The sequence below is a fragment of the Anarhichas minor genome, unplaced genomic scaffold (assembly GCF_050575085.1).
Source record: "Anarhichas minor isolate MPS153535 unplaced genomic scaffold, ASM5057508v1 ptg000003l, whole genome shotgun sequence".
Taxonomy (NCBI): Eukaryota; Metazoa; Chordata; class Actinopteri; order Perciformes; family Anarhichadidae; genus Anarhichas; species Anarhichas minor.
The window spans coordinates 17,902,149-17,927,773 of NW_027466449.1; the positions used below are offsets into that span (position 1 = coordinate 17,902,149).

At 42.6% G+C, this 25,625-nt stretch overlaps 1 protein-coding gene across 2 annotated transcripts; it reads right to left on the reverse strand.

Moving 5' to 3' along the window:
* Positions 1 to 4,375: 4,375 nt before the first annotated feature.
* On the reverse strand, positions 4,376 to 25,501 carry uckl1b (uridine-cytidine kinase 1-like 1b). Of its 2 annotated transcripts, none has more exons than XM_076101010.1 (15): positions 25,344 to 25,501; positions 18,893 to 19,086; positions 18,298 to 18,404; positions 16,787 to 16,957; positions 16,452 to 16,523; positions 12,635 to 12,824; positions 12,391 to 12,452; positions 9,443 to 9,462; positions 7,534 to 7,632; positions 7,351 to 7,444; positions 6,843 to 6,905; positions 6,593 to 6,715; positions 6,383 to 6,490; positions 6,143 to 6,299; positions 4,376 to 5,840 (listed from the first exon to the last, which is right to left on the reverse strand). In XM_076101010.1, exons 1-15 carry the CDS (start codon positions 25,415 to 25,417, stop codon positions 5,761 to 5,763), a joined length of 1,614 nt encoding a protein of 537 aa, XP_075957125.1. In that variant the 5' UTR covers positions 25,418 to 25,501; the 3' UTR covers positions 4,376 to 5,760. The 2 variants fall into 2 exon arrangements, with proteins under 2 accessions (XP_075957125.1, XP_075957133.1); XM_076101018.1 differs by lacking the exon at positions 9,443 to 9,462 and adding an exon at positions 10,604 to 10,620.
* Positions 25,502 to 25,625: the final 124 nt, after the last annotated feature.

Genomic DNA, 25,625 nt, shown 5'->3' on the forward strand with positions numbered 1-25,625 from the left:
AGTTCCAGTGAAACGGAAGTGAGAGTTTTCTTTTAGCTTCTGCACTGTGACGTATAACGAGGTTCAAATCAAATCCTTCACATCTGATTGGACCGCTGAAAAGTGGGCGTTAACACAAACATCTGTTGTCCCTAAAAGTGATGGATGGATGTCGTGATATATTTGGTACCAGATAACTTAAGAGAACTTCATATTTAGTTTTACAGGAAGAAAAGATGAGTCAATTTTGATATAAAATTCAAAAAGATTTATTTTATTATTTTTGCATAAAAACATTTATGTCCCTCATAGCATCCACATGCAATCATTATTATTATATTTTATCTTCATTTTAAATGGTGTTACATTTTTATACCTCACAGTTTATACCATTACTGCTGTTAGTTTGGTTTAAGTCAACATGATTCAGTACATTTTGAATCCTTTGATGTGTTTAGTCTGCGTGTGGAGCTGATGTCAGCAGTGAGTCCTGTTGCACACAGAAGAATCTCTAAACAAGTCATCACTACAATAAAATAACTGAAACCAGATAAAGTATAAAGCTACAGGAGGTTCAACAACAAGTTTTGTGATTTATTTAAAAGTAACAGAGTATAATATTGTGCAGCCTGCCTTTTAAAACATCCGATACAGTATGAATATACTTCATATATATAATATGTAAATACGTGACTTTCTTATCCAGCACCGAACAGATAAGGTTTGTGTGTGTGTGTGTGTGTGTGTGTGTGTGTGTGTGTGTGTGTGTGTGTGTGTGTGTGTGTGTGTGTGTGTGTGTGTGTGTGTGTGTGTGTCTGAATGATCAGAGTGGTTTCCTGCAGCAGCTCAGCTCTCTGGTGAGTGTGCACACGGCTCCCTCTGCTGGTCAGGAGGAGGAAACTACGTCAACGTTTATAATTTAGGGACCGTAGAGGTAATTTATTTAGATTATTGTTAATAAGAATACGTTTCTGTTACTCCATCCTGCTGATGTTTAATATTCTACTTGATTCAATGCATTAGAGAGGAACTGGAAATGTATATTTTGACAGTAAAGCCAATGAAGTATTCATAGATTACACAGTTGATGAAATATGAATATCAATGACGGATCAGTGACGAAGGCACACACTAGATACTGTGTGTACGTGTAACCTACTGTAGCCCAAATCTAACACATTAGTTTTGTTTCCTAAACTTAATCAAACTGCGACTGAAAACTGGAAATAATAATTTAAAAAACTGAAAATAGTGCAAAAAGAGTCTTCTCTGGATTCAAACCCCAATCTCCTGGATTAAAGACGTGTTTATCCACCACAACCTCCTCCGTACTCGTGCATTATCCCTCCTTATACTACTGATACTATTATTAATACTAAATCATGTATATTTTGCCTAAATCTAACCAAGAAGTTTTGTTTCCTAAAATTAACCAAACCAGGACAGAAAACTAAAAATGATAATAATCGAATAAAACAGAAAATAATAAGTCAAACGTCAGTCTTTGACCCGTTCATCAACCACCACCTACTACACACACATTTATGTATATTTCACCACAACATAACCAAATAGTTTGGTTTCTTCAACCTACCCAAACTGCAACTGAAATAATAATAATAATAATAATAATAAGAGAAAATAACAAGTAAACTGAGTGTAAAAATAAGCTTTTCTCTGGATTTAAACGTCAGTCTTCTGGGTTTGAGTCCTGAGTTTGACGCGTTCATCAACCACAACCTATTCCCTGCTTCTCTTTATACTACTGCTATATTACTACTACTAAATTATGTATATTTATCCTCAACTAAAGTTAAGCAAATAGTTCTGTTGCCTAAATCTAACCAAGCTGCAACTGAAAATACGAATAATTGAAAAACTAAAACAGGTTTCTCTTGGGATTGAAACTTCAGGCTCTAGTTTAACTCATTCATCAACAGCACCTGCTCCCTACACATGGATTATCTCTGTTTATACGAGTACTACCATCACTAACACTAACCCTTCCAGTCGGCTCGCTTACTATTGCTAAATTAAGCACATTCGACTTGGCCGGCTGTAAATAGCCGATTAGCTGCAACTAGACACTCCGATGAGCGGATAACTCAAAACCTTTCTTTCTGAATATCAAAACATTTTCCAGCGCCGTCCAGTTAATGTATTATTATTTTCTTTGCTCTTCACAGTCTGCTGAGGGGAGTCGGCTTCTCATGGGCTGACGAACCTGAGATTGAGCCTGAAGTCACCATTCTCAGGTCGGACAGTCCTGGAAAAGAACCGCTCAAAGAGCCAAAGCTGGACTTTATGTGACGTTCAGGGTGCTCCGGGATCCTCAGCACTCAGCGTCCACACATCTGCTTTAAATAAAACAAAAAAAGATAAAAACACTCCATTAAACGCTTGTAATGTCTGTTTGAGGACAAACTCAGGAAGTAAAATGTTCAGATGCACAAAGGTGCACTTTTTAAACCTTAAACGTATCCGTTCAGATAAGCTGTACTCTATGTTTTAGATTTTTATTTGTTATTAAAGCGTTTAAATTACAGGCTAACACAATGCAGCTTCCATACTGTAAAATCATTCCGATGGACGGTTGGGATTTTGGCGCGAAACGAAATTCATCATCTGAGAAAATACACCAAAAAAAACCAAAGTTACAAAAGTGATTTTATAATTTCACTTCCTTTTTAAAAAGAGTTTTGTCGCTCTGTCTTTGTGTTCGTAGGATAAAATAATCCTATATATATATATTTACATTATTACCCACATAGTGGGTAGTGCAAACAAGATACATTGTAAAAACAAGTATTATAAATAAGAAATAAAACTGTAAAGAATATTAAAAAAGTAGAAAATCCACAATGACTGAAATATTATATACAGACAGAATAATTGTGTTGCACAGATTGTTAGTGTTATGTGATCTACATCACTTTTAATCTAATGACAATGATGCATCTGAACAACACATCATGACTGTGTGCAAATGTTCCCATTCAGAGAACAACACATCTGGCTCTCTGAGAGCGATGAAACAGTCCAGAGGAGCTTAATGCACGAACCGAACACACCTCAATCACTCGGCCTGACTTCACGAGGACAGGCCGGTCTCTCAGAGACGGTCCTCTCGTGATAAACTGTGCAGGAACGAGGAAAGAGACGATACTTCTTCAACTGACTCATCCTAACCCTCATCTCATGATTCACAAATACTCCACCGTCTGAATTATTCATCCATCAACTGTCTGCTGCTCACGTCCTCATGGCTTCATTCAGAACGCAGACACACTCACGGACAGACTGCACATTAAGCAAACAAATAGATACATAGTTTCTCTCCATTCCTTTCATCTCCGAGGGTTCCGTGGTAAGTTTGTTTAAGTCGCTTTAAAAGACTTTAAAAGCTTTTAAAATCTCCCCCTTCCTCCCTCCTTCCTCCCCCATGCTTACCCCCTCGGCAGACTCCTCCAGGCCCAGGCGAGGCAGACTTTTGGGGGGAAAACTGATCTCTATCACTGTGAAGACGTGACCCAAAAAAAGAGACGAGGGCAGAGCGACCTGGAGACAAGATAGAAGAAAAAGGCCACTCCTGCTGTGTTTTTACTCAGCTGTGACCTCATCGTGCTCTGTGCTACCAATGGGGATGCAACACAGGCACACACACACACAGGCACACACACACACACACACACACACACACAGCACCTTCCTGTTTGTCAGTGCTGGTGGTAAACTTTCCACTGACACCTTCATTCAAAAGGACCAATATGAAGTTTTCATGCATTTTGACATTTAGGGAAATAAAAAATAAAAAATGCGTCTGCATCGAATTTGAATACTATTTAGGGAAATCTCGTCATGCAATATAAGGTGTGTGTGTGTGTGTGGTTTGTCAAGTTCAAAATCAAGCCAGTTTAACAGATTTCAATAAAGATTTTATGTTAAATGTTTAAGACATGCGTGTTTAACTCAACAGTAGGAGGAACACATGCCGCTGCTGATGTTCCTGATATTCTTAGCTCTTGCACGTCTTTTGACTGTCCTTCTCACGCCCCCCCCCTCTAAAAAAAGATGCCTCTTGTGGGTCAGTATCTGCCGGTTTGTGATTGTCCGTCAGCCTCATCAAACGCCTGTCAATCAAACGTCTTGACAGCTGTCAGGGTGATAATTATGGAAAGTGATGGAAGATTTCAAAGGGTTTTTTTTGCCATGAGAAGAGGACAACCACCACATCCTTCCTGTTCATCGTTTTAAAAGTGTAGAAGAAGTCTGGGTGGTTTTATCAAGGAACAGAACAGGCAGCTGATGGTTTACGTTCTGTGCTTTAATAAAGATGTGACCTCTGTTTAACTGATGAGTAACACCATGACGTACATTAAATAACACACTCAGACACTTAAAAGCTTGACTGCACTTTTATTTAACAAGTAAATATATATATTATATATAAAAGAACACGCAGCAGCAGTGGCAAACACAAAGCAGCACGCAGTCAAACACAACTGGATGTTCAGCTCAGTGACTCACTAACAGGACTCAGCAGCTCGTGTACCGCACGGTAACGGCTGAACAAAGTACCGGAGAGACAACGGCAGTAAGTTTGTTTTTACCTTAATGTTGTGTATTTTAGATTCTTTCAATATGTAAAAAAGTATGTGTGTGTGTGTGTGTGTATATATATATATATCTATGTATATATAAACACACACACATATATATATATATTTTCTTTTACAAATGATCCGTTACAATCTGTATAGTTCAACTTGTTGAAGAGAACGTCCTGTTAAATAAACTGTATAATAAACTCAAAATGAACATTGAGCAGCTGTGATGTTTGGCTGCATTAGCTGACGTGAGCGTAACATGGAGGAGACACCAAACATCTGGCTCACTCTCTAAAGAACAACAAGGCCAGAATAAATAGGCACCAACTTTAACCGACGGATCTCATTCATTTCAGTGCTGACACCGTTTATAAACACCAGGAACCAGCTGTGTGAACACGTTAACATCCAGATGTTCTGAGTTCATGTGTCCTCCACTCAACAGCCCTTTAAATACAAACAGAAGAAGAAGAAGAGCATCTGATGGGGACTGAGATAAACTCTCAATCTACGTTTGTTGAATGCAGATGAGCCGTTTTCTTGGCTGCATAACTATGGAAATGAAGAACACGCTGCATAAATATACACCACGAGTGCATACTCTGAGCTGTATAATGAAAGAGAAGCGGTTTAACACTCGTTTTAACTGGTTCGGTCAGCGTCCACAGAAAGGAAGAGGGTGAACCAGAGAGCTCAGAGAGACGGATACACCCACACACTTCCCGACTAACTGGTCCTTCACAAAGTGCTCGTGGCGATGGAGTGTTGAGCAACACGAGTTCATGTTCTGATTTTTACTTTTGTGAAAGTTGTGAGGAAGGTATACGCGGTGAAACAACAACCTTAAAAGCTTGACGTCTTCTTCTTTTTGCGGCGCGTTTAAATTCCCATTCGGTCGTGTCGTCCACAGCTTAAGGCTTAAAGCAACATGCCTGCTAACGTCAGAGATCGTCACAATTCAAACAATAAAATACAAATAGCATACTGTATATATAAAAATATTTCATACTTCATAAACTTCCCATGAGAGCATTTACATGATATTAAATAATACACGCAGAATGACTGTACAGTTGATTCCTCTGGGCTCCTTGTTTCCTACAGCGTGTACTCGTATCGTCCTCCGAAAGGGGGGCGGAGCCCCGAATCGCCCGATCAGTCGCCGATAGTTCCATCAGTAACTGGGCTCATCCATCTCTTCGTCGCTCCAGTTGGGCGGTGCGTCTGTTCCAAAGTATCGGTCCCCGAAGTTTCCTACAAGAGCCAAAAAACAGCAGTTAAAAGTGACAAACAGTTGAAGCGGTAGAAACACTAAATGTCTGTTGAGTCCCGATCGATCGCTGAAGGAGGTAACACAGCGGTGACTGAGCTCAAAGGAAAGTATTGCAGTATTGCAGTATTTGCAGTATTATGAGGACAGACACCTCGAACATGAGCTTATATCTTTTAAACACTGTGTGGGTTTTTTTTTCTACGTTATCGAAGCTCCTCAAAGTTCTCAGTCTCCTCCGTCCATCAGCGTCTGCGCTGTGAGAAAATGTGGGATGTTTACTCACCGATGCCGGGGATGATGTGAAAGAGGTTGTTGACCTTCTTGTCCACGGCGGTGGTGATGATTTTGACCTGTGGGAACGCGTAGGCCACTGAGTGAACTCCCATTTCTGCCATGAGCAGAGACACCAGCAGGATCTTCTCCTCCTGAACGTCATGGTCCTGCAAATGAACAACACACGCATGAATACGGGCGACATGAGGGGAACCATCGCGGGCTTTTCGTGGACTTGCGGCGCACCCACCAGCAGGACTCGAACGGCCATCATGGCGGCGGCTCCGGTGGACACGGTGCAGTCCATCAGGATCACGTGATCTTCACCGATGTCTTTCGGGAGACGCAGGTAGTGAAGCTGATGACATTTAGAGACGAGATGTTTAACGCCAACATGTCACGTACATGACCGGTACCATCCTGTAGCTGTAGCAGAGTAGTAATGAACTTAAATCCACACCTCTGGTTCTCCCGTGTCCTGGTTGGTCTGGATCAGGATCTTGCCGATGCGGACGTCTTTGCACACGGCCCTCAGAGCCGGCTCCATGGTCTCCCCGGCTCGCAAGATGGACACGCCTGTGATCTGAAGAAAAACAACAAGAAGAAGAAGAAAATAATTCAAACAGAGGTTAATTACATCTGTTTCAGGAGAGAGACGGAAATCCGTCCGAATGAAGAAAGACGGCGTGAAGTAAATGGAGTTCACTCACCCTCTTCCCGTGGAAACTCCTGCCTTCATAATCCTCTCCCTGGGGGGTCTGGACTACGTGGACCTGAGACGATATTAAAGATCACAACAGTGTGACTGTGTGTGTGTGTATATATATATATATATGTATATATATGTACAGTGCTGCGCTGTAGTGTACTATAGGACTTTCAGTCACATGTGTGTGTGTGTGTGTGTGTGTGTAATGCAAAGCCTGTATCTTATGATTCAGGTATGGAAACTTTCCACTGTGGTGACTCGGTAAGTTTCCGTGCTCATGCAGCATCTGATTATCTTTTTTAGCAAATACAAGTGCGTACTACTTTCTTTTTCCTTTCATCTTTATCTCTCTCCGTTTCAAGGCCTCATAATGTATCAGCGTCTGTCTGTCACGCGCTCCTCCTCCTGCAGGTATCTAATGGTTCAGAGTCAATGTCCTACTTCAAACAGAGGGACTACAGAGCATCAATGCAGAGCATGTGCATTCAGTCACGGTGTATCTGTGGCACCTGCGAGGGGAGGAAGGAGAGCGCCCGCTCGATCAGCAGACGCATCAGCCTCTTGGAGTAGAAGATGAACTCGTCCCGGCTGGTCTCCTTGTTCCTACACGAGGCCGAATGGAGGATAAAGAAAGATGCTTCTGTTAGATGCCGGCTAACAGGTTGTCGTGGTGGACGTGGTGAGGATCGTACCTGATGATGGTGTGCATGCCCATGACCTGAGGCGTGCTCTCCAGAACACTGAGCGTCTGGGGGAGGGGATGGGCCTGGTGTGCAGAAGCCAGGGCTGCCCTGTAACCACGGCAACAAATAGCGGAGCGGGGGGCGGGGGCGGGGGAGACGCATGAATACGACTCACAAGCAACGGTTCTCTGCACGCAGTGACGGGCTTTAGTCTGATGAGATGGCCGTTAAGAGGCAGAACAAAGCTCAGCAATGATGTTCATGTTCTGGTTGAAGAACGTTGTGTGGTTAAGTTGACAGATGTTGCGACACACACACACACACCTTTATGTTGCACAGCCTCGTCATTCCAGCAAACCCTGACAGATCCCAGCCAAAGTAAATAAATACATTCGTTAAAGATGCGCCGAGGATCGTTATGATCGTTGTCGGCTGATATTCAGCGAGGATATGCGATCTATAGATTGTCACTGGCTGATCTCTGATCACTTTAAACTGTGAACAACAAATCAGAGCTAGTAATGTTAGCATCACCGGAGCTAACTGCTCCATTATGATGCCTTCAGGCTCTGTAATACAAACATGAGTACTGGGTGAAGGTACATCATAACGCTGTCATGATGTGTTCAATGTAATCTTGTAAAACTTTTGTTTTCACAGCAACATGAAATAGATCTTAGAGAGGAATGATGAGCTGTACCTACAGGAGCTCTAAGCTGCTTAAAATATTACACTACTGACAAGATTTGATTTCCAGATCATTTCAGTTGTGTAGTTTTTCTGTTGCAAATAACCGCTATAGATGACTACAACAAAGTAAAAGGATAAACTCTGACTTCAGTATCTTTGACGGTTGGCATTTCAAAAGCGTGATCAGGGATCTTAATAAGTTGTATTTGTAGTTTTATAATCTGTTAGTTTTTGTAGTCCATTTCCTCAATTCATCAACACATCCACTCTCTGGTTCTGCACACATGTAGACGAAGCCTCTGCCAGCTTTCACACCAAATTTAAGTATATATATCACAATGAGTACATTTTAAGTCTTAAATCTTTTAAGATTTATGCTTAATATGTGTTTTGTAAATTAGCGCTATGTGTCTGCTTTCACAACTTGAAACAGCAAACGCTGTGAATTTAAGAATTTTTATGAAATTCAGTTCAGGTGCATCGTCTCCACTCGGCCGAGCTTTATTTAGTGTCACAACTTCTGTCAATTTAACAACGTTTGTAGCAAAATATTTTTAGACAACAATCCATTCCGTGTGAAGGAGACGAAAAGGAAAGTGTGAAAAACACGATAGTGCTTTGCTCTACTTCCACTACGGGTACATCTAGATGTTGGGTGCCCTCCCACCAGCCTATATGTGCAGATTTACACACAAGCTGTGCACTCACACACTGTACTGTATGCACATTCAGTAAACACACACACACACACACACACAGACGTGTAAGTACGTGCAGAAAAAAGAATACACCACAAATAATTTTTTAGCAGTAGTTAAAGCAAAGTTGATTATGGTCGTGTGCAACCGCTGTTGCTTTGGGGGGAAACGAAGCAGACGCACAGAATTTGCAAAGCACACGGTGCCAGTGTTGAGTATTCAGAGGAACGATTACAGCACAGAGACCACCATGATGGAAAACACCGCGTTTAACACTAATATATATATATATATATATATGGGTTTGAAATGCTGTGTCAAATAAATGCACGCTGCTTATTTTCCATGATAGGTCTCTACTACTTGTAGTGACTCCACACATTAGGGTTGAGTTAGCCTAGCCTCCGTTAGCCTAGCCTGGGCTCTAGAGGAACAGACACAGATGCAGTCGTGTTGACACTACAGTCTCCACCACGTCTCCGTTAGCCAGATGCAGAGAAACAAAGAGAAATCATAGCAGATCTGCTCACATATCCCAGCGAAGTTTCCTCTAAAGAGAGAGGTGTTGTTTTTGTTTGAAACGCAACCACGACAGAAAGGACACACAGAAAGACGACAAACAGATAAGAGGAGGGGGGGGGGGGGGGAGAAAAAACAACATTAGGTGGATGAGGAGATGAAGGGATCATCACACACACACACACACACACACGCGGGGGAGAAAGGGTGACAGCTTTGGGCCTCCAACTGTCAGAGAAAGGTCATTTTAAGTAGAATAGCTGGTTATCACGTATGATCCAGAGGGAGAAGCAGAGTAGCGGGCTGTAAGGGAGCTTTACAAATATTAGATTATCTTTCTAGATCGGATTCATACACAAACCATTGTGTGTGTGTTAGCGTGTTAGCGTGGGAGGTGCGGCTGTCACTCTTTCACCGTGTAGAAACAGCCGAGGTTGGTATTTCAGCTCACAGGCCTCGGCACATCCTGTGTCTAAAGACAGGCACCGAGCTCACTTCCTCTCTCTCTCTCTCTCTCTCTCTCTCTGTGTCTCTCTCTCTGTCTCAGCACTGTGGCCGACATTCAATGGAAAAACTCAGCGCTTTGTAGTAGTAGGGTATTGGAAACTTTCTCTGTGGCTGAGGTATGCGATAGTCAACAATAGCTTCCTCCCGCTCTCTCTCTTCCTCCCTCTCTCTCTCTCTCTCTTTCTGTTCTCTCTCTCTCTCTCTCTGAAAGGAGGGGTCAGCGACTCCGACTCATTGGTGTATCTTTAGACACAGAAGGCATGAAGAGTGTAAGTTGTCATTTCTCTACGAGGTAGAGAGAAGGAACGTCTTTACATGAAAATGCTGGCTGCACCACACCATGTTCATCTTAGCGGCTTGTGTGCATGTTTTTATTTAAATATATATTTCACGCTAGTGTGGACGAAGTCTTTTTGGAGTCTTAACGACTCTTGATCGCCAATTAGCCACATTAGCGCTACAACAGTGCCGCCTGGTGATGTGCCGCGGCAGCCAGCAGATCAGTGGAAGGTAGAGGTCGTTGGTTTTTTCTGGCCTCTTTTTTTCCTCTCTCTCTCCCTCCCAGTAAGAAGCTGGAGCAGTCAGGTGGGAGGTGTGGGGGGGGGGGGGGGCACTGGACAGATGGCGAGAGGAGAGAATGATAGACAGGATAAAGGCCACTCTACCTGACGCTGAGCTCACGCTGTGGGCCGTGGAGGAAGTGGGGTGAGAAAGCAGTCCATCAGGTGTGTGTGTGTGTGTGTGTGTGTGTGTGTGTGTGTGTGTGTGTGTGTCTTTGTTTATACTCGCGTGTGGCACTGTAGCGCGTTTGTTACATTATTTTACGAAACGCCAGAAGGTGAACTAACAAAAATGAACTGTGAAGGATCAAAAAGACGACGAGTGTAACCGGCAAAAAACGCCATAAACCGACCTCCTCACTGCTGAGGAGGGATTGTAACTAACCGTTAACTCATACCTCATATTCATGGACTACTTTATCAGCCCGGTAGAGAAACAAGTCAAGTATTAAATGCATTATAAAGAAACAAAAGGTTGAAGTTGTAAAAAATTGTAGAAGTTTATGAGCAAGACACCCCCCCCCCCCGACCACTTCGCTCACGACACGCCGGCTGTGATTACGTCATTTTCTGCCATGCAAACCATGCTACGGCGAGTATAAACCAAGCTTAAGTGTGTGTGTGTGTGGTGGAGAGAAAAACAGAACTGCATTGTGTCACAAAGTTCCCCCCCCCTTCTGAGAAAACAATCAGTGACACTTGGTGCATGTTGCGCAACAAATCCAAAAGTCCAAACTGAACAGTCTTATTCTGGAGAGGAAGCAGGATGAACCTGTGATGGGGGGTTATTGTTATTAAGGACGTGCAATTATTCATCAATATTAAATGCTATGTGATATTTTGAATTCACCTGAAAACATACACTTATAAGTCTAAATAAAATAGTTGAAATTGAGTTCGATATAGATGAATATCAACCAGGCGTTAATACAAATGTTATTAAAATCAATAATCAAATGTCTGGAGACTCTTCATCAATCTACTTGTTTATTTCCTGTTAAATGTCTGACACAACGGCAGCATTCTCACCCCAAAAATGATCCTTTGTATATTAATTACTCATCATTGTTATTGTCTCATGCCTCCACGTTGAACAGAGAATCCAATAAACAGGCGCTGCTCGTTAGTGTGATGGTTTATTTCAATGGTGAGGTTTTAGCTACGACGCATGATTTTGAGAAGCAGTGAGCGTACAGCTGCACAGATGAGACTCAGATTAAACTGCACGAGTTGTGTGAGAGTTTGTAAACAGATGTTTGGCCTCCGTTCAGCGTGGAGGCATGATGGAGGAACGAGGGTGAGCAATTAATATACAAAGGATCATTTTAGGGATTCCGTTAAGAAGGACAAGCAGAGAAACTCTAGAAAGATGAATTTTGAGAAGATTTAAATAATTACCAAAGTAAAACTGAAACATTTCAGATTCAGACTCTTACTGGATGATAACCATCAAGTATATATTCTATGTTAGGGCTTAAACTCGGAGTAATACATTAATAACATGCTAATATTAGACCTCAATATGACAGAGTGAAATGTATAGTTTGCTACTTTCCACCAAATAAGTTTTTTTTTTACTGAAACAAATATAAGACAACAATCCTATATTTCTATCTTCTATCTCTCTGCTCACACTAACGAGCCCAGTTCATTCATGCACATTCATCCTGCTGTTATAATCTGTGCAGTGCGTCTTCTCTCCACTAGAGGGAGCGATGGAGCCTTTAAATGACTGACAGTAAGAGTTAAGGGACGGTTGCAGCTGATCATTCCAACGGTATTCTAAAAATGCTTCAACCACACAGAAAACTAACACCAGGAGGGATGAATGAAGGGCCATAACACTCCACTAATATGTTTAGTGTGTGTGTGTGTGTGTAGGTCTGTAATACCTCCTCCAGCTGACTGTGGACATGCTGCACGATCAAATCGATGGCCACCATGTTGAAACCGCCTGACGACAAACAGGAAAACAAAGCGACGTGATGTTAACGTAGAATCATGGGAGTTATTCAGGTTGACAGCAGTGCAATGCAAGAAAAAGACTTCATTACAAACACAAAACAATCTTGTGTCATAGTCGTAGTAACCTGTATACTGTGTGTAAACATGTGTGTATGTGGAGTATGAACGCACCACGGGGCACCACGATGTCGGCCAGGCGCATGGTGGGTTCGATGTACTGCTCGAACGCCGGCTTGACGAACTTGTTGTACTGTTTGATGACGCCATCGATGTCCCGGCCCCGGTCCGTGATGTCCCTCCTCAACCGACGCACCAGCCGGATGTCGGAGTCCGTGTCCACGAAAATCTTCATGTCCAGCAGCTGTCGGGGGGAACGTGACACATGAGAGATATAAATGTCAGGGTTAGTGCTGCAGGAACGAGTCCTAAAACCAGGAAGTGAGTCAGCGTAAATGAGAAGACTAAACGTCCTCACTGGAACACTCGTCCTCCTTTAGCTTAGTGCTGGAGACGTGAAGTCACGTGACCGCGGTGGAGTTCCTTTATAGACTAACGTGAAGTCACGTGACCGTGGTGGAGTTCCTTTATAGACTAACGTGAACTCACGTGACCGTGGTGGAGTTCCTTTATAGACTAACGTGAAGTCACGTGACCGTGGTGGAGTTCCTTTATAGACTAACGTGAAGTCACGTGACCGCGGTGGAGCTCCTTTATAGACTAACGTGAAGTCACGTGACCGCGGTGGAGCTCCTTTATAGACTAACGTGAAGTCACGTGACCGCGGTGGAGTTCCTCTATAGACTAACGTGAAGTCACGTGACCGTGGTGGAGTTCCTCTATAGACTAACGTGAAGTCACGTGACCGTGGTGGAGTTCCTCTATAGACTAACATGAAGTCACGTGACCGTGGTGGAGTTCCTCTATAGACTAACGTGAAGTCACGTGACCGTGGTGGAGTTCCTCTATAGACTAACGTGAAGTCACGTGACCGTGGTGGAGTTCCTTTATAGACTAACGTGAAGTCACGTGACCGTGGTGGAGTTCCTCTATAGACTAACGTGAAGTCACGTGACCGTGGTGGAGCTCCTTTATAGACTAACGTGAAGTCACGTGACCGTGGTGGAGCTCCTTTATAGACTAACGTGAAGTCACGTGACCGTGGTGGAGTTCCTCTATAGACTAACGTGAAGTCACGTGACCGTGGTGGAGTTCCTCTATAGACTAACGTGAAGTCACGTGACCGTGGTGGAGCTCCTTTATAGACTAACGTGAAGTCACGTGACCGTGGTGGAGTTCCTCTATAGACTAACATGAAGTCACGTGACCGTGGTGGAGTTCCTCTATAGACTAACATGAAGTCACGTGACCGTGGTGGAGCTCCTTTATAGACTAACGTGAAGTCACGTGACCGCGGTGGAGTTCCTTTATAGACTAACGTGAAGTCACGTGACCGTGGTGGAGTTCCTTTATAGACTAACGTGAAGTCACGTGACCGCGGTGGAGTTCCTTTATAGACTAACGTGAAGTCACGTGACCGCGGTGGAGTTCCTCTATAGACTAACGTGAAGTCACGTGACCGTGGTGGAGTTCCTCTATAGACTAACGTGAAGTCACGTGACCGTGGTGGAGTTCCTTTATAGACTAACGTGAAGTCACGTGACCGTGGTGGAGTTCCTCTATAGACTAACGTGAAGTCACGTGACCGTGGTGGAGTTCCTCTATAGACTAACGTGAAGTCACGTGACCGTGGTGGAGTTCCTCTATAGACTAACGTGAAGTCACGTGACCGTGGTGGAGTTCCTCTATAGACTAACGTGAAGTCACGTGACCGTGGTGGAGTTCCTTTATAGACTAACGTGAAGTCACGTGACCGTGGTGGAGTTCCTTTATAGACTAACGTGAAGTCACGTGACCGTGGTGGAGTTCCTCTATAGACTAACGTGAAGTCACGTGACCGTGGTGGAGCTCCTTTATAGACTAACGTGAAGTCACGTGACCGTGGTGGAGCTCCTTTATAGACTAACGTGAAGTCACGTGACCGTGGTGGAGTTCCTCTATAGACTAACGTGAAGTCACGTGACCGTGGTGGAGTTCGTCTATAGACTAACGTGAAGTCACGTGACCGTGGTGGAGCTCCTTTATAGACTAACGTGAAGTCACGTGACCGTGGTGGAGTTCCTCTATAGACTAACATGAAGTCACGTGACCGTGGTGGAGTTCCTCTATAGACTAACGTGAAGTCACGTGACCGTGGTGGAGCTCCTTTATAGACTAACGTGAAGTCACGTGACCGGGGTGGAGCTCCTTTATAGACTAACGTGAAGTCACGTGACCGTGGTGGAGCTCCTTTATAGACTAACGTGAAGTCACGTGACCGTGGTGGAGCTCCTTTATAGACTAACGTGAAGTCACGTGACCGTGGTGGAGTTCCTCTATAGACTAACGTGAAGTCACGTGACCGTGGTGGAGTTCCTTTATAGACTAACGTGAAGTCACGTGACCGTGGTGGAGTTCCTTTATAGACTAACGTGAAGTCACGTGACCGTGGTGGAGTTCCTCTATAGACTAACGTGAAGTCACGTGACCGTGGTGGAGCTCCTTTATAGACTAACGTGAAGTCACGTGACCGTGGTGGAGTTCCTCTATAGACTAACGTGAAGTCACGTGACCGTGGTGGAGTTCCTCTATAGACTAACGTGAAGTCACGTGACCGCGGTGGAGTTCCTTATCTTGATGAATAAGTATAATAAACATCTGTTTGCCAAAGAGATTATTTTTTAATTATTTGCAATGGGAGTGTTGTGTATTTACACTCCGAGAAAAATGTTTAACTTTGGTTAAACCGCTGTGCTCGTCACTGTCACTTTTTACTCAGCCGTCCAATCACAACAGAGGAGAGGCGGGACAAATACCACAAAGACCAACCGTCACATTACACATTCCTACTGAATGACAACAATGGAGGATAAATTAATCTGTCCTCTCTTTCTCTGCATCTCTCTCTCTCTCTCTCTCTCTCTCTCTCTCTCTCTCAGAAACGCTGCGCCTCGTTCTGCATTTAACAATAAACAAGTATTTAATTAGTTTTCAAACTGTCATCTTTGTCATTCTTGAAAAGGATAATTGAAGTAATTCATTTTCCAAAAAGAAACAGAAAATAAAACAGCAGATCCTGCGGTTGAGCCAATCATTATCACCACGGGGGAAACTCCTTCACCACAGCAGCGTTATGCTTCATATTATAAGACACATTCACACTTAGACGACATGAAAACAATGACGAGCTAAATATACCGTCTTCATTCTATTTGTGCTGATTTAAGCTCAAACTCTAGAGCGTCATTTTGATAATGGAATCGCTGTAAATTTGTTTAAAAGTTCACTGTGCTTTTTCTCAACAATCTGTGTGAAATAATCACACAAAACACTGTCTCTATAAATAAATGATCAGATTGATAATTCATCTTTATAATTGATTCTGTTTTTATATTTTTGTTTTATAGCTTTGTACTGAATGTAAGATTAAAGGGTCAATGAGTTTTAATTAATATCAGCTATAATCACATTAATAAGTGCAGTATCTTTCTCAATAGACAGACTTGAAGATGAAAAATATGTTTTTAAACTCATAATTATTAAAACAAAAACATTTAAGAACCTGAAAGCATTAACTTTGTTGTATTAGTCTGTGTATAAAAAGTTAAGTAAGTGACATTTTACAGTTGAATATGAATCTTGTCACTTTAAACATTTCTGTGCGCGGCACATTTCAGTAAACATTACAAGCATATACATATAGAAGTAATATGAATCCTAATCCAGTGTTTTGAAGTTACATTTCAAGACAATCCTGTTTTTGCAAAGACGACACTGGTCGGTGTGAGTGAATTTAAAATAAGTTCCCTCCCACATTACGCACAGAAACAACATGTTTTGACTCCATGCACACAAACATAAAGCTGACATCAGCACGATAACCTCGCCCTACCTGCAGGAGCTTCTTATCAGCAAAGGACATGATTCCCTCGAAGATGATGACGCTGGCTCCGTACAGGGTTTTCTGTGGAGGACACAACGTTGCATGAGTTGTTACACACGGACATACAGGCAGCACGTCACCATCAATCCTAATTAGACCGCTGAGAGAAAGTCCGAACTGTGAAAAGTACGAGAACGAGCAATCACAACAACGGCTTGTCGGAGGCCATCTGGAGAAGCGGATTTGCGATGTGACTCTGAAGCTCTGGCGGAGGGAGATTAAAAACCTCTTAGGTAATCGAGAGAAAAACTGAGAGTGCACCGCCGTGCGTGTTTCATCCTCACCCACTCCTTCTGCCTCCCGTGGGTCGTGAAGTCGTACACGGGGATCTTCACGCTCTTGCCCTGTTTGAGTTTGTGCAGCGTGTGCGTCAGCAGGTCGAAGTCGAAGGCGTCGGGGTGGTCGAAGTTGTAGTCGTTGCTGGCGGCCAGAGTCTGCTGGTCTGGGGTCAGCACCTGCAGGATCGCCACAACGCCGGGATTATTAAACAACAGCAAAAGACTTTCTGTGCAAAATATTTCATCTGTCTGTTTCTTGATTTTGCCAAGACTCTCACATTAAAGTTTGCATATCAACAGTTTTACACGAATGCATTGTAATAAAAACAAGCACACAGGCTCAGATCGTGGTTTTACGTATCGTTAAACACGAGCTTGTGCAAAAACATTTAGAGACCGTTCAAGAGCAGTCGAAGTTAGGGGACCTACATTTAGGAAGAACATCATGCGCCACTGTGACGTCTGCACCATGTGGTGTGTGTGTGTGCCCTTAGGGTAGCCCAGCATTACAACCTCAGACTTGGAATGTTGGATGATTTAGAAGAGCAACACTAATCCAGTGAACTCATTACACACTTAGTGTGATGAACTGGTGTAACAGGCTCAACACGAGGAAACCCAAACGGGAGATATGAATTCATGTCTGGTGTTGCAGAGTGCAAACTGGCCACTTGGCCACTGGTAAACCCGGGATTACATAACCGCAGAGCGGCAAGAACGCTCCATTTCATTCCACCACTCTTCCCCCCCCAATTCGCTCACCGCTGTGCTTTGACTCTTCTAATATTTGATCCGTTCTGTCTCCTTCCTCTCCTCTTGTCCTCATTTCCCCCTCTGGGGTCCAACGGATCCTAAATCTAACACCTCTGTCTTTTCCTTCAGGCCACTGGAGGGTTAGTTCAAATGTAACTACTACAAAACACCATGAAACTTCCCCAGTTCATTACTGACATCAAGACAAGTTTTATCTGAAATGTTGTGTTTAAATATGTAAATGAGGCATTATGTAAAGGTAACTTTTGGTGAATTTAGTAGTAAAATAAACACCTGAATGTGTGTTTAGGATGTTTTCTTTAGACTAGTCTGACAGAAGACGTGTTATTGAACACACACCTGTTTATGAATGTTGTGATGTGAGGTTGTGTGCAAATGGACACACACACACAATCATTACTTGAGCTGCACCATTATGGCCAAAATGATAATTAATTGATTTTAATTAAGGAACAAAATATTTGTATTGCTCCTCTACGTTTAAATAAACCGAGCACTGCTTTCACTTCCATGTTGAGCTACGTTACTGCTAATAAACCAATCTTTGCATCAAAATAAAATAAGTGTTTTTTCTTCACCTGAATTGTTTTTGTTTTTTGCTTTAATGGCTAAAGAATGAGTGCGGCCCGCATTTTAATAAAACGTCAACATCGCAGGCGATCGTGTTCATGTGACTGTGGGAAGCCAAACATGTATGTGATTGGTGCTTGTTTAGTAAATACACACTGCACACACATGCACACCTTGTAAAAGGAGTCCATGGAGAGCAACACGACCCACGGCACGTCCAGAGCTTCGATGATTTTCCGAGCTACCGTCGTCTTTCCTGAAGCGCTGCCGCCGCACAGACCTGTGACACAACATGAGACACCTGTCAGGCTGCAAAAGTAATAAAAAAATACCTTTGCTTGGTGGGAACGCACTGTGCAAGCGCTAGCTTGACGAGGCACCCTAATAACATGCGTGCTGAGAGCGCTGTAGGCTATCGTTGGCATGCAGGGACGCAGGCTGAAACAGATACCAGAGCTCTCTTCAAGGTAAAGCAGAGACACTTCTAACTCTGTTACAATGTCAATAACAATGTGAAAGAGCTCGTCGATACACATTAGCAGTAAATACAGTGTTCACTTATTACTGTAAAAAACACTTCTTATCTGCTTGTAGAGGGTATCAATACAAAATGACCTTTAAATTCAACAGTGTCCTAGTAGAGGTACTCAGTTCTTTAGACTCAGACTTTAGATTTAGACTCAGTTCTTTAGATTTAGACTCTTACTCAGACTTTAGATTCAGACTTGGAGAACGTACTCCTAAAAGGAAAGAAAACACGAGTCCTACCGATGACGAAGGCCTCTTTGGACTGCGCTCCGTGCTCGTTGTACCACGGCGGGCGGCCCGCGGTGTAGATGGTTCGTTTGGAGGTGCGCAGAAGAGGAGGCTCGGACTTGCACTGACTGGTGGTCCTCTTCCTCGGGGAGAGGCCGGTGCTGACTGTGGGGAGAAGCCGGTCCAGAGACCCCTCGCTGCCTCCGCTGCAACGCAACAGAACATGTCGTCACCGTTTGTTTTGTTGCTCAAATTACTGGTTTTGCGTACAATTCTCTAACTCTCGCAATTTCTCATTGTTTTATTGCGCAGACATGAGCTAAATCACCCTCATTACAAACAGTGACATGTAATCAGGGTTTGTAATCTGCAGGATTGCCTTTGAGCAAAGCTCCTTCCTGTGACACAAACAAACACAAACGGTCAGCTCGTCTTTGGGATGGAATACAGATGAACTTCAGAGAACAGTGACCTCGTTAGCCTCCTGTGGGTTAATGTTTAACAGGTGAGTTTTGTCTGATCGTGTACAGTAAACTGCTGCAGATACCAAAGTGCACTATATGTTACTACCTCTGTGGAAAAAAATTATGTTGACTCGATAAAACTACAGCAACTACGGCCCCTCCCACTCATGCAACTGAATCATGCAGCACTGAGAGAGTTGCAGTGACTAAGACCTTTGTGATGAAGTGTTTTGACAGATAAAAAGTGACGAGTCGTTCAAAGCAGGTACGAGAGTCTCGTAGGAAGCAGGCACAATGAATTTGCATTCACTATTCAAACCAAACATGTTGGTGGATCAACATATTCTACACAACACCGATACTTCTTCCACTCAGAGAACTTCATGTACGACTCACCTGTATTTCAACACGCACACTTCTGTAACAGAATCTGGCAACCGAGCGCTCAGAGTTTAATTGAGTGGCACGTCGAGAGGACGGTGAAGAAGAATGAGTTAGTTTATGGTCGTGACTAATTAAGATTAGGTAAGAACTGGTCTGACCCGTTGCTGAGTACAGTAACCTGCTCCCCCTCGGATGAAGTCTGTGGTGCTGTACAACATATTATAGCCTGAAGAAAAGACTGCTTGGACATAATCTTAATCACTGATGTCATAAATAATCACCAATGTCTTTGAGCCAGAAGTCTTGAAACAATACTCACTGCAGTATTCTAGACATCCGCACTTCACCCAGTGAAGATTGTAAAACGCCAGATGCCATAACTACAGTACGTTGTGTAAGAGAGCTCCTAGATGTAACCTTTAGTCTCTTTCTCTGTTATTCAGGAGAGACAGAGACAGCGAGAGAGAGAGAGAGAGAGAGAGAGAGAGAGAGAGACAGAGACAGAGAGAGAGAGATTCTGCTGGTTATCAGTAAAAAGTCAAACCAGGGTGCCATAAAAGATAAGCCTGTTGGACTGTGCGGAATCACTCCCTTGTGCAATCTATCAATGATTAGGTTAGGTTAACTTCTAAACCCCCCCGACAGTCAATGGAGGTGTGGAGGTATTTTCCATTTTTAAAGATACATCCCATCATGAACGGTTCTGCATCGATGTGGTGACGAAACAAAACATAATCGAGAGTTTGGTTTCATTTCAGCTCAGTGTGAGTCCTCTGTGTTTCATCGAGGGCGGAGCCAAGAGACGGCTAACTGGTTGCGCTCGCTAACAATGTTAGCTGCTCGCCTTCAACAATGTTGGGCGGAATAAAGAATTTTAAAAACCTGTGCACGCAGGCTGAAAGAGATGCAGTGACTTCAAACCAAGTAATAGTAGAAGAGCTTTAGGTTTGTATTAGCTGTGAGTTACTATCAGTAATTAAAGTCCGCTAGTCGTCTTAGAGCTGCTATGTGAAAAGCTTTATTTTTTGTAAACAATGAGGGAGTTCAGATTTACCGAACCGCTTGAAAAAGTAAACATAGCAAAATTGCAAATAGCGGATGAGATGCATTGGGACTTGTTGGAGGCCTCTAGTGGTCGATGATAACAGCAGCAGTACATAAGACGGAGGGTTAAACTACATCTTGAGTCTTTTTCCCTCCATAGAAACCTCTCTACGTTGTGGAGGATCTTATGGATTAAAGGCAACACATGGCATTCATTGAGAAAAACCCAACCATAAATCTACTGAGCATGACTACAACTCCTCAGTGCAGCTTGGGTTATGAGGAAAACAATCCAATGAAGTGAGAATATTTCTTCAGCTAAAGACATATTTCTGAAAGACTAAATATTAAATAATTAAATGTATTTGTCGAAACAAACAGTACAAAACTCCTCACACACTGAAGCAACTCTTTACTTTTTTTTTTACTCTTTACAAGTTGTGTCGAATCATTAATTTCTCCATCAGAGATGTGTAAAACAACAACACGATATGAACGTAATCGTCACGATATTTCGACGAAACCACAAAAAAACACCAGTGTAGTCACTCATTTTCAACCCGACATGTTACTAAGTGACAGATGTAAAGTTTGCCAAAGCAGTTCAACAAGAACCTGATATCAAAGACAGCAGCCGTCTCTCCTGTTCATCCACAAAAAAACAGAAGCTCCGGAGACAAAATATCCACAAATCCATAAATAAAATGCACTTACCTGCCATCAGATCTCAGATTCCAACAGCCAGATATTCTAGCTCCTGAGTAGGATGGTAGAGAGTTCATGACTGGAGGAAAACACAAGGGAGGCTCCCACTGTGCGTACTCCACAAGTTGTGTTTTAATCCCAAATTACTGCCAACAAGTACACTCCAAGTGTATGTATACACACACACACACACACCCGCACAGTAAAGTTAATGGCCGTGCCCTCTGGTACAACACATCCAGAGGGCAAAATATAGAGAGGGGGGAGTCAGATTAGATGAGAAACTAAACTTTAAAGCATCTGTTCAGCTTTCTGTTTCTTCCATTCAGTGGAGCAATATAGAAAGAGAGACAGAGAAACAAAGAGAGAGCGAGAGAGAGAGAGAAAGAGAGACAGGAGGCACTGCAGCTCGATGTGGAAATTCAGCAGCTTTTTCCCTCCCCTTTCTCTCGCTCCACTCCTCCCCTCAGCCGCCCGGCCAACAAATGTAAGAGGATAACCTCCCCTTCAGATTATGTTCATTAGGTGGTATTAATAGCATCAGGTTAGAGCCGGCCCTTCCCACTCCTGACACACACACACACACACACACATATGTATGAACACACACATGCCACGCTCGGGTCATCTGCTTTTGACAGTCGGTGTCGCAATATAGTGACTGGAGCTGCAAGAGGGACGAGAAGAGGCACCAATAAACAAACTTGAAAGAAACTCCTCCTCTTCTTCAAGTTTGTGTTGAGGAAGCGACAGAAAGGGAAGGGCAGAGTGGAGGCTCCCCCCCCCCCCGCTGGGACTTGCTATGTGTCTCTTAAACCGAGTACACCAGAGCCTGGAGACGTCAGCACGACAGCAAACACACACACATGTGTTCCCTCCCTAACTTCACTGGAGGTGGAGGGTGGGGAGTAAACAGCATGATGAAACCCAACACTACCGCTACTATCAGCTGACAGAGGAACCACCCAAGGCAATGCACACATACGACACATAAACACACGCATGCACTCGCACCAGACAAACAAATCATTATTCTCAGAGATCAGAGGAGACAGACGAGGCAAATTGTTTCCAAAACCCTAAACTCAGCAGGCCAACAGCTCACTAACCCACACTGCTTAAGGGGAAGTTAAACCAACATTTAGAGCAATATTTGTTAAAAAACCCACAGGGGAGAGGCACAGATGCAGTGTTTATCCCTCCAATGTTCACTGTAGTTTTCGGGACTGTTGCTTTAAAAGCTGCAGCCAGAAGACAGCTGCTGTAGCAAGAAAGCCACATGGAAACAAGAAGCCTGAACCGGTTACTATGCCAAACATCCAGCTGTCTGTCTCTCTGTGGCTGCAGACAGACAGACAGACAGACAGGTCAGCGGACACAACTCAAGTCACATTAACTAATACTGTAAGTACAGCGAGAGACATGTGTAACTACTACTTATTAAACTTCTCATTTAAACTTTGATAATTTCATCATTAAAGAAAATGAATGTCTCTAAATTAAAAAAAGTCACATTTCACAAGAGGCCATAACGATATTTCAACATGATCCAAAGTCCACACGCTTTATTCTTATCTATTTAAGAAACTAGGACAGAGTTATGTAAGCAGATACTATATATACATTAAGGTATATATGTAAATACTATATGTACATTACGATATATATATAGTATATACAAAATAACTGACCATAGCCATGCAGCTAAATACATTTTTTTTTTGAGGCTGTAGTTTTCTGGTACTTGTGAGCTGTACCTGAGTTATCTTTTTGCAGCAATAGCAGTGCCAACAAGGCTTTGGCATGTTCTATTTAATCACGTGAGTCTACCAAAAACAAGGAAGAAACCCCCTCAGCGGATAAACCAATGCAGCAACACCCTCTGGTGGCTCAGTAGGGGAACCAAGTGGAACCTGTGAGACAGCTGACTAACACAGCATGACACCATGTATATTCAGATCAGAGCATTAGCCACCTAGCTAAATAATATGTTATTCTGTAGCCTTGTATTTCATCAATCAATCAAACTTTATTTCAGACTCAGTGTCCATATAAGACAAATACTCAAAATGACATACAAGAACAAGTACAAAAGCCTATCAATGCCTTACAAAGAGACAGCTGTACCAATGTCTCCACAGCTGGACTGGTAGCTGTGTCTCTTTAGTAGTATCATCATGGCGTCATTTTAAGCTACTTGAAGCTTTTATTTTTTGTAATTTGACCACAAGTGTGTGTGCAATATGCTGTGAACAGACATCTTCACTCCATCTGTACACGTACACTATTCATCCTGAGAGGAGGGCATTTTTTGTTTGTCAGAAATCAGCATTTTAATCAGCAGAAAAGAAAGCCCATGCTTCTCTTCTCTGTCTTTTTCCTGCTTTATTCGAGCTATGAATGTCTCTCTTTAAGCTAATGCTAACGCTACTCCAGTCACATGTCGCATATTTTAGGAGACATTAAATATACCTGTTTTTTTATTTTTTTTTATTCTAGTTTTGAGGATGATGACAGTGAAGCTAAAGCTATGTCAGGGGGGCACCGCGTGTGAAATATGTTGAAAACCAAGTGAGACAGTTTGGGGCAAAACACTGCGGTCATGTGGTCCGTCATCCGCGGAACCTCGGTCACGTCAGCCGGCACTTGAAATGTAATGCTCGTCTATTCGAGGTGCTACGGTACGGGTGCTTATAGCCCAAAAAGCCCCGAAATAGACCTTTATTTCATCAATAATTTGTCCAATTTGATATAACAAGTCAAAAACAACGTCATTTTGTACATTAAGTGAAATATAACAATAATAAAATCTGAAATTACACTGCTGTATAATCTTTAATTGAAAAAGGGCTCGAAAATTATAATATTACCTAATAATCATCTTTGATCTCTAAAAAAAACATTTCCTTCATTGGTTAAGGATTCATTTTTATAAAATGTCAAATATAGGGAAATTATGAATATCAAAATGTCATTTGAGCTGACTTTACATCTAATTTTCTCAAAAACTGTACATTAATATTTTATGACAATATTCATGTACATAGTGAGGGTCGTCATTAACAAGAATCCAGTGAAATATTGACATAACCTCTTAAGGATTCATTTTTATAAAATGTCAAATACAGGGAAATTATGAATATCAAAATGTAATTTGAGCTGACTTTACATCTAATTTTCTCAAAAACTGTACAGTAATATTACATTACATTTGACATGGAGATACATGGGGTCATCATGAACATAACTCCAACAGAAATTTTAGCTAACCAATGAAGAAAATGTTTTTTTTAGAGATCAAAGATGATTATTAGGTAATATTATAATTTTCGAACCCTTTTTCAATTAAAGATTATACAGCAGTGTAATTTCAGATTTTATTATTGTTATATTTCACTTAATGTACAAAATTACGTTGTTTTTGACTTGTTATATCAAATTGGACAAATTATTGATGAAATAAAGGTCTATTTCGGGGCTTTTTGGGCTATCCAAGCACCCGTACCGTAGCACCTCGAATAGACGAGCATTACATTTCAAGTGCCGGCTGACGTGACCGAGCTTCCACGGATGACGGACCACATGACCGCAGTTGCAAAACGACGGTTTGAAAGTACGATGTGACATTTTTGTAATAAACGGTTAACGTCGTTACGGTGTAATTAACGTCCCGCCTTCCGTAATAGCGACACGTTAACTACTTTTACATAAAAGATGACGTTACTTGAGTGACGGGTCGTGTTTCACGTAAAGATGCTTAAACCAACTGACAGTTTTAAATGTCAAAAAAAAAGTCCCCTTCCAAAAACAAAAACCGTTTTATGAAGTCCGTGATTTCCGTTTTAAAAAAAAAGACAACGTTTTACCTGGTCGACACAGAGGAAGCTCTCTCTTCGGTCTCCATCTTTGAGAGCCGTTCTTCCCTGCTAACGGCGGACATTGCTTCTCTGTTGACAATTAGGTGTTGAGAGTAGAGCGAGCGTCAACGTTTTCAGGCATCATGGGACTTGTAGGCGCATCGTATTTCACTGTCGCGACGTTACAACTCCTCCCCAGACGGACTTCAAGACCCAGAATGCACGCGGCTGCCGTCAGCCTATACAGCCGTGTGCATGTGTGGGATTTTACATCTGAATACTGTATGTATT

Coding starts and splice junctions, on each gene's coding strand:
- uckl1b (XM_076101010.1), bottom strand. CDS start 25,417: ATGTCCGCCGTTAGCAGGGAAGAACGGCTCTCAAAGATGGAGACCGAA. Junction 19,087..25,343: donor GCTTCCTCTGTGTCGACCAG/GTAAAACGTTGT, acceptor GTTGCGTTGCAG/CGGAGGCAGCGAGGGGTCTC. Junction 6,716..6,842: donor GGAGTTTCCACGGGAAGAGG/GTGAGTGAACTC, acceptor GTTTTTCTTCAG/ATCACAGGCGTGTCCATCTT.